This window comes from Belonocnema kinseyi, chromosome 9 (genome assembly GCF_010883055.1).
Source record: "Belonocnema kinseyi isolate 2016_QV_RU_SX_M_011 chromosome 9, B_treatae_v1, whole genome shotgun sequence".
In the NCBI taxonomy this organism is placed as follows: Eukaryota; Metazoa; Arthropoda; class Insecta; order Hymenoptera; family Cynipidae; genus Belonocnema; species Belonocnema kinseyi.
Genome location: NC_046665.1, coordinates 101769898 through 101779346, shown reverse-complemented (window position 1 = coordinate 101779346; position 9449 = coordinate 101769898). Strand labels below are relative to the sequence as shown.

Below are 9449 nucleotides of genomic sequence, written 5' to 3'. Positions count from 1 at the left end.
TATAATTATTGCCTTTATTGTTAAAAAATGATTTACAAGATAAATTTTCTTTATAAGAAATTCATTTTTAAATTATTAATTTCTTATTTGGGAATTTCGATTTAAAAATGAGGAAAATTCAAAAGATCGAATTGAAAACAGCCAATTGAAGCAATTTTTACGAAGCACGCAGCCAATCAGATGGTCAACAATGATTGCCAAATCTTCGATAATTTTGTTCCACCTATTTTCTTATGTATAATTTGAAAACTAAGAAATGTAAAAAAATAAAAAAGGAAAAAAGGAAAAATTGTATGATGCCTTATTGAATCCGGACCCTGAATTATATCCAGTTGTGCTAACAACGAGGAATCTGAAATTAGGCTCGAATCAGCACCGTCAGGGATTTATTGAAACCCTTCAGTTTTAAATGATCTATTGCTTATAAATTTATAAACCGAAACTACACTACTTTTATTCTAAATAATTTCTTTTAAAAAGAAACTTTCTATATCACTAATAAAAATATATACCTATAGAAAAAACATTTTTATACATTTTTTCAACATATTATTAATTATTTTGAAGCTCAACGAAAATAATAGCATTCGCCACAATGTTTGACCCTTGTGTGCACACCCAACAAATTATTTATTATTATTTATCCACGCTGTTGCACACACAGGATACTTGGGTATCCACCTGCTTTTTTTCATTTTTTTTCATAATTATACAACTGAAATAATTTTCCGGTCTTTCATTTCAATAAATTAATACTGAAAGTGAGCGCCAAAGGCACAAAACACGTTAAACACACTAAATGCCCAAAGAACAACCAAAACAGTTAATTATTAATTAATAATTATCTAAATTATTATTTCTATTATTACTGAACAGGTTTCACGACATTTCAAGTGCGTCAATCAAATTACTTGAAAGTAATTAAATAATGCACTCAAAACTGAGTTCTTTTTATGATGGATCCCCGGGTATCCTAGGTGGGCGCACAAGGATTCAAAAAATTCCAAAAGATAATTTCTTAATTTTTTAAAAATTTTTAACCGTCTTGAGGGTTCCAAATTCCCCCAAAAATTAAAGCCTGCTATTCATTTCGAAAAGTCTCTTGACTGCTCAGTATTATTTTTCTTTTTCGGCAAATGAAGAGTTATCGGCTGTACGTCATGAATTTTTCTCACTTCGTGATTAGTGTTGCGGAATATCTTCAGATTTGGCACGTGCTGTTCCCCAGCCCAGTCGAAATTAAAAACCGGTGCTTCAGAATGCAATTCCGAATCGGGGGTGTCAGCCGGAGTAGTTGGGGTAGTGATGTACGGACTCAAGTCCTAATAACAAAAGTAGAAAATTCCCAATAATTATAGTGAAAATTATTAATTTTATCATAAAACTTCAAGATGTAGTAATAATATGTTCAAATTCTGAAGACTAAAATGCTTTCAGCTAAGTGGCAAAACGAACCCTCGAATTACCTAGAGTTTGGTAAATGTCGATGAAACAGGGTGGCCGCAAAACTTTGCTTTCAAAATTCCCTGATTTTTCCCTTACTAGTTTATCATTTTCCCTAACAATTGAGATTTGAAAACCAAAATTTTAATCTTGCAATATTTTTAATATATAATCTTTTAAAAATGGAACAAACCAATTTTAAGTTTTAATTTACCTAATTTTCACTTTAATACTTTGAGGGCTTCCACAGCCTAATTTGCTTCAAAAAATCAAAGGGACATATTCAAAACGAAAAAGTGGCCAAAAGTGATTGATTTCTGACACAAAAAGTCACTGAAAGTGACTAATGTAAATTAACAATGTGGCTAATCTTCTTTTGAATTAAAAAGAGTTTAGAAAGATTCGATGAAATTCATAAGGATTCTAGACGGGTTTGAAGAAATTCACTATAAATTCATAGGACTTGAAAATAATTTAAACGCACTTGATACATACGTCATATGATTCTTATTTTTGACAAGGTTAAATATTTATTTACTAATCATATTTAGATCGAGTTTCCTGCTTGAAAAATCAAATTGAAGGCAGTAAAGAACGTTTTTATACTCCTTAATTCTTAGAATTACAACTATTTTGTTTTTGAAGAATGTTTGCAATCTTTGTTTTTGTAATTTAAAAAATGCAGCAGTATAAAAACGCTTCTTAACCCTACTGGAATTAAAAACAGAGGTATCCTATCTGTACGAATAATTTTGAATCCATTTTATTTCTTTTTCAATCTAAATTCTCGTATCTCTTGTTAAATATCGTCTTTTCTATCTCAACCTATCCTTTATTTATCGACGTCAATCTTTCTCTATCTCATCCTATCCTTTATATGCCCTTGTCAATATTTTTCTATCTCTCTATCAATCTGAATTCCCGTCTGTCTTTTGTAATCTCCTGTACACTATCTAATCCTATCCTTGATCTATTCTTGTCAACCTTTTTCTATCTTCGTTTACAAAAATTCCTGTCTATTCTTTTCAATCCCCTCTTTTCTACTTCATCGCAACATACTTCTATCAAATTTTATCTTTATCTATATCTTTGTCAATCGAAATTCACGTCTATCTTTTTCAATCTCATGTACTTTATCTATTCCTATGAATCTTTTTCTATCTTTGGTAATCTAAATTCCTGTCTATCTTTTTCAATCTCCTCTTTCCTATCTCTTCGTATGATGTTTCTATCAACATCTACGTTCTTCTATCTCCTGGTGGATCTAAAATAACGTATGACTTTTTTAATCCTCTTTTCCATATCTCATCCTATCCTTTATCTTTCCACGTAAGCCTGACGTTTTTGCCGCTAGGTGGCTGACGGTAAAAGTAACCAACCACCTAAGTCAGTCTATCAACGTCTTTTTCTATCTCTTTGTTAATCTCAATTCACGTCGATCTATCAACATCAATATTTTTCTGTCCCTCTGTCAATCTAAATCACCATTTTTTTTAAATCTCCTATTCTCTATCTCATCGTACCTTACATGTATCAACCTCTATCTTTTTCTATCTCTTTATTAATATAAACTCACTTCTATCTTTTTTAATCTTCTCTTCTCATTATCATCATATCATCCATCTATCAACGTCTATTTTTTCTATATCTTTGTCAATCCTAGTTCACGTTTATCTTTTTCAATCTCCGATGCTCTATCTAACCTCATCCCTAATCAATTCTTGTTAATCCTTTTCTATCTTTGTCAATCTAAATTACTTCCTATCTTTTTAAATCTCTTCCTTATCCCATCCTACCCTACATCTATCAATGTCTATCTGTTTTTATCTCTTTGTTAAGCAAAAATGACGTCTATCTTCTTCAATACCCTGTTGTCTATTTCATCCTGGCATTCATCTACCCACGTCTATATTTTTTATTTCACGGTTTATCAAATTTTTTATTTTTCAACCTCTTCACAATATTATCGTATCCTCCATCTATCAACGTCTATTTTTTCTATTTCTTTGTCAATCTAAACTCATGTTTATCTTTTTAATACACTCTTCTATATTTTATCCTATCCTTTATCCATTTGCGTCAATATTTTAATATTTCTCGGTCAATCTACATTCAAGCCTTAGTTTTGCAATCTCCTCTTCCCTAGCTCATCGTGCCATACATCTATCAACATCTTTCTTTTTCTATCTCTCTGTCAATTTAAATCCCCGTTCGTCCTTTTCAATCCTCTCTTTTTATTATTTCATCCTATCCTTAATCTGTCCACGCCAATAAATTACTATCTCTCTGCCAATTTAAATTACCGTCTATTTTTTAATATCCTCTTCTCTATCTTATTGTTTTATACATCTATTAACCTCTATTATTTTCTATCTCTTTTTTTCTCTTAATTCGCTTTTATCTTTTTAAATACCCTCTACCCCCTGAAATTCTATGGGATCTAGTTGTATTTTCTGAAATCCTAAAAAAATCTTTAAAATATATTAATAGAAAATTCCTTGGAATCTTTTTAAATGCTCTGCGACTCTGCAAATCTTTTGAAATCTTTTTAATATCTTTAAAACTTTTTAAACCTCTCGAAAATATCTTCGCACTATTAAAGTACCCAAAAATATTTCAAATCGTTTGAAATCTCGTTAAATACCTTAAATACATTGAAAATTTCCTGAATTTTTTTTATAATTTAGAATATTTAAAATCCTTTAAAATCTCTGCAAATCCCTTGATATTTTGTAAAGCTACTACAAATTCTTTGCAATTTTTTAAAATACCCTAAGCTCTTCAATGTTGTTTAAAATACCATCAAAATATTTAAATCAATTGAAGAGTCCTTGGAATCCCTTTAAAATTATTCAAGCCATTAAATATTCCTTGGAATTTTAAAAAATACCCTAAAAGCCTTAGAAAACCTCAAAATTATTGAAATCCATTTTAAATTTTGGGAATCTTCAAAACTATTCGTAATTGGATTCAAAATTGCCTGAAATCCTTTGAAATTCTTTAAAATGATTAAAATATATTTTTTAAATTTCGGAATCTTCAAATATCCGAAAATGTGTCAAATCCTTTGAAATCTTTTGCAATCCGTGAAAACTTTTTCAGCCTTTTCAAAATTTCTTGGCATTCTTAAAAATCCCGTAAAATATTTTGAATCTCTCGAAATCTTTTAAAATCCCCTGAAAATCTATGAAGCTCTTAAATATTTTGTGGGAATTTAAAAATCACCCTGAAATTCTTTAAAAGCCTATTTAATGATTGAAACGGTCATAAGCTTTTAAAAATTCTTTGGAATTATGTTAATTCCTTAAAATATTTAAAGTTCTCTGAGATCCTCTGAAATTCCTTTAAAAATTTTAAAGCTCTCGAAAATTCTTTGAGATTTTTAAAAATACGCTAAAATTCCTAGGGATCTTAAAAAATACCCTAAGATCGTTAAAAAATTTGTGGAATACCTTTGAATCATTGGAATTTGTTCGAAATTCCTTGAACGCTTTAAAAATACTCTAAAATATTTCCAAACCTTTGAAACGTTTTGGAATCCCTTCAAGCTTTTTTCATTTTACGAAAATTCATTAGATCTTTTAAAAGTACCCTAAAATTCTTTGAAATCCCATCAAATGATTGAAATTTATTTGAAAATATTTCAAATCTTTTAAAATATCACAGAAGTCACAAATTGTTTAAAATCTTTTAAAATCCCCAGAAACGGTTTTAAGCTTTCAAAAATTCTTCGGAATTTTTTTAATTCCATAAAATATTTCATGTTCTTTGAGATCCTTTGAAATTCCTTGAAAAATTTTAAAGCTCTTGAAAATTCCTTAAGGTTTTTAAAAATATCCTAAAATCTTTAAAAATTTTTTGGAGTGCCCTTGAATGATTGAAAAATTATTAAAATTCCTTGGAATAATTTAAACTATCCTAAAAATATTTAAATCTTTTAAAACCTCTTGTGATTCATTAAATCTGTTAAAAAATTTTTTATAATATTATATTTCTTAAACACTTTAAGGTCTTGAAATTTCTTTAAAACTCCTTCAAATTATTAAAATCTGTAAAGAAAAATTAGGAATCTTTTTAAATACCCTAAAACATTAGAGAGATTCTATCAAATATATTTATATCTTTATTAAATCTAGTAAATTCGTCAAAACATGAAGAATTTCTTCAAATAATGCAAAACATAAGAAATTCCCTACAAACATTTTAATCATTTTAGAAGGACTTGGAATCTTTCTAAATACGTAAAAATATTTCAAATCATTTTAAATCTTTTGAATTCCTTGGACAATTTTTCAAGATCTTAAAAATTCCTTTGGTGTTCAAAAAAACATACAGTCCTTTTAAATTCTGTAAAATTCTTCAATTATATTAAAAGCTCTTTGAAATCTCTTAAAATATCCTCAAATATTTCAAATATTTCAAATCTTTTGAAATCTTTTAAAATTCATGGAAACTTATAAAAGCTATTTTAAATTCCATAGGATTTTTAAAAATCATGTAAAATATTTAAAATCCATTGAAATTTGTTAAAATCTTTTGGAAATCCTTTAAAATTCTTGAAGGTCTTTAAATTTTTTGAACATCTTCAGAAATATTTCAAATATTTCAAATCCTTTTGAATCTTTTTAAATCTCTCAAAAGCTTTCTAAAGCGTTTCAAAATTCGTAAGATGTTAAAAAACTTAATATCCTTCTAAATGCCTATAAACTGTTCAAATATATTGAGAAATCTTCGAACTCTTTGGAGTCTTTTAAAATCCCTGAAAATATTTTTAATGTTTTGAAAATTCCTTTAAATTTTTTAAATATCCCATAAAATACTTCAAATTCTTTAAAGCCTTTTAATCTTTTTCTTTTCTTCTTTGAACTCTTTAAAAATACCCTAAAATATTTCAAATTTTTTAATATCCCTTTTTTTTAATCTATTGAGAATTCATTGGAATTTCTTTAAATGCTCTAAAGTCTTAAAATTCTTTTAAATCTCTTCAAATGATTCGAATCTGTTAAAAATTTTAGGAATCTTTTAAAATAACTGCAAATAAGTTTCTGAAAGAGGTACCTGTAATGCCTTTATTGAATAGTGCACTCTCTGATAGTCGTTAACCCATAGGTTAATTGATTGAAAGAAAATTGACTGAAGTGATCTTTTTGTTTTTAAAAATAACTTTTGTGACATTTATATAAAAGGAGTGATAATAAAGTGACTCCAGACTTAAAGGGCTTCTTCAAGAAATGCCAATTTTGTTTTAAGAACCCCTGACTTTTGCCTGACTTTCCCTAATCAACAAAATTACCTAACTTTTCCCCGATTTCGAGGTTTCCCTGACCTTAAGCCAACATGGTAATGGGAATTTTTAAACAGGAAACTTTTAAATTGAACTTTAAAAATTAAAATCCTCTCGCTTTAAGCCCATCTTCTACCAAAATTAAAACCAACCTGATGAACCACATCCGGTACCCTCTGGAGAGTATCAGACCACAAAGGACTGGAGCTCCACTGCTCCACGGAATCAGTCGGTTCCATCATCTGAGGCAAAGGTTTAACCAGCAACCGTTTTTGCGAGTAATTCCTGTCGCAACCTTCAACATGACCTTTGTCCAGGTCGATGATGTTATACTTATTCGAATCGCCAGTCGAAAATTGACCAGGAATTTGTAGAATTTTTGTTCTGTATCCTGGGTGAGAAAGGCACTTTTGACCTTTGTGGTGTTTCGGGCTAAAATTTAGGGAGTGGGCAAGGGGATGAAGGGGCCTATTTTCATGCTCGGAGGAACTGTTAATGGACATGTCCACTGGTTCTGCTTCTTCATGGGTCAGTCTTCCGCATTTTGGCATTGTATATTCTCCTTCTGTTTTTACAGGTCTGTCTTTCCAGGATTCTTCGATGATGTAAGATGGGGAGGAATCGGTTTCGGGCATCAAATTGGGTCTTGCATAATCGTGATGATGAGTGTAGGGAATTGATTGGTTTTGCCCTGGTGGACAAACCCCGTAGGTGAACTTTGATTGGGAGGAATACTGATAGAGCCAGGTACTTGCTCTCATGACTTCCGCTTCCTTTTCACTGGAATTGAAAAGATAGTTTTATTAGTTCGCGCCGTTTATCCAAAAGGGACCTAAATACTGAAAAGTCAATTTCGAAGCAATCGAAAATATAAATATAAATTAATATATATGTGTCGTACACTGTTAAAAATGTTTGGAATTCTACCACACATCTACCAGCATCCTACAATACAAGCGTAAGGTGAAATTGCAACCATGGTATCGGAATGAGGAAATTAAAATACATGTATTGTAAGTGTTGTAAATCGTGAAGTTATCGTCCATGCTTCCAATATATGGATTAGAGGGTTTGTAAAACGAAAATTGTGCACAAAGAGATTACCAACAGCCAAAATTACGTAAAATGGTCAACCGACGACCCAGGTGCACCAGGTCACGCCCCATGTATCTAATCACGTATTCTACGAGAACGTTTCCAAAATTTAGATTGTTTCAACAGCCCAAATAACTAGAAATTGTAAGTCGACGATCCGAGTGCACTAGGTCGAGCACCACGTAATTTAATACGTATTCGACGAGAATTTTTTTAAAATTTAGATTGTTCAAACAGACAAAAATACTAAAAATTGTGAGCCGACGATCCGGGTGCACCGGGTCGAGCTCCAGGTAGTACAATACGTATTCTACAAGAACGTTAAAAAATTTAAAGTCTGTGAATGATGAAAAAAAATCCAAATGGTTAGTCGACGACCCGGGTCCATCAGGTCGTGCCCGTGTTCGACTCTCATTTTTAGTGATTTTGGCTGTTTGAATAATCTAAATTTCGAAAAAGTTCCCGTAGCCTACGTGCTAAACCACATGAAGAGCGACCTAGTCCACACGGGTTGCCGACTCACCATTTGGAATTGTTTTCATTATTCACAAAATTTAAATTTTAAAAAGTTCTCGTAGAATACGTATTATATTACCTGGTGCTCTATCTGGTGCACCCGGATCATCGACTCACAATTTTTAGCAATTTTAGCCGTTGAAACAATCTAAATTTTTAAAAAGTTCTAGAATACGTACTAAGCTACCTGGGGCTCGACCTGGTGCACCCGGTTCGTCGAATCACCATTTGGAATTGTTTTCATTATTGACGAAATTAAAATTTTTTTAAAGTTCTCGAAAAAAAAACGTTTTAAACTACCTTGTGTTCCATCTGGAGCACCCAGATCGTCGACAAGTCGTTTTTAGTAATTTTGGCTGTAGAAACAATCTACATTTTGAAAAAGTTCTCGTAGAATACGTGCTAAGATACCTGTGGCGCGACCTGATGCATCCGGATCGTCAGCTCCCAATTTTTAGTAATTTTTGCTGTTTGAACAATCTAAATTTTGAAAAAATTCTCGAAGAATACGTGCTAAGCTACCTAGTAGGCGACTAGATTCACCCGGATCGTCGACTCACTAATGGTAGTTATTTTGGTAATTAGCACAATTTAAATTCTTAAAAGGTTCTCATAGAATATGTGCTGCACTACCTGGTGCGCGAACCCATGCACCCGGATAGGAAACTTATCATTTAGAGACGTGTCGGCTATTGGCAAACCTAATATTTTCATTTTTAACGCAGTTTAGTTTTCTCTGAGACTTACATGTTATTAAGAATAATCATTTGTATTTAGCGTGTCCTAAGCATGTGAAACGGTCAGGAGCAAGGCTTTCGCCATGCTGCCATTCAACAGTGAACTAAGCTTTAGCCAGATATTTCCAAGTGTCTTGCAATTCTTGAGCCATGCAAACTTTTTTCTCGCGGGCAGAAATTTGTTTGCCAGGAACAAGTGTTCGCAGAAATGATTTACAATTGTCGTTCTAATTTTTCTTTTCAACAGGCGTCGAGATATCCAGCTACTAGACTTGTATTACGAGGGTGGATTGATAAGTTTCCGGCCTGACCAAGAGATGGCGCCACTAGGCCTACCTTGAGGTGGCGTTCTATAGTACCATCCTTAGATAGCT

At 31.5% G+C, this 9449-nt stretch overlaps 1 protein-coding gene across 1 annotated transcript in view; it reads right to left on the bottom strand.

Annotated features, from left to right (window-relative positions):
* Positions 1-916: 916 nt before the first annotated feature.
* Positions 917-9449, bottom strand: part of LOC117180115 (neuronal PAS domain-containing protein 4) — a 73810-nt gene continuing 65277 nt past the window's right edge. Inside the window, exons 9-10 of the mRNA XM_033372448.1 lie at positions 6880-7507; positions 917-1322 (exon numbers count right to left, since the gene is read on the bottom strand). Of these exons, the coding sequence (XP_033228339.1) occupies positions 1086-1322; positions 6880-7507 (865 nt within the window). The 3' untranslated portion in view covers positions 917-1085. The remainder of the gene's footprint in view (positions 1323-6879; positions 7508-9449) is intronic.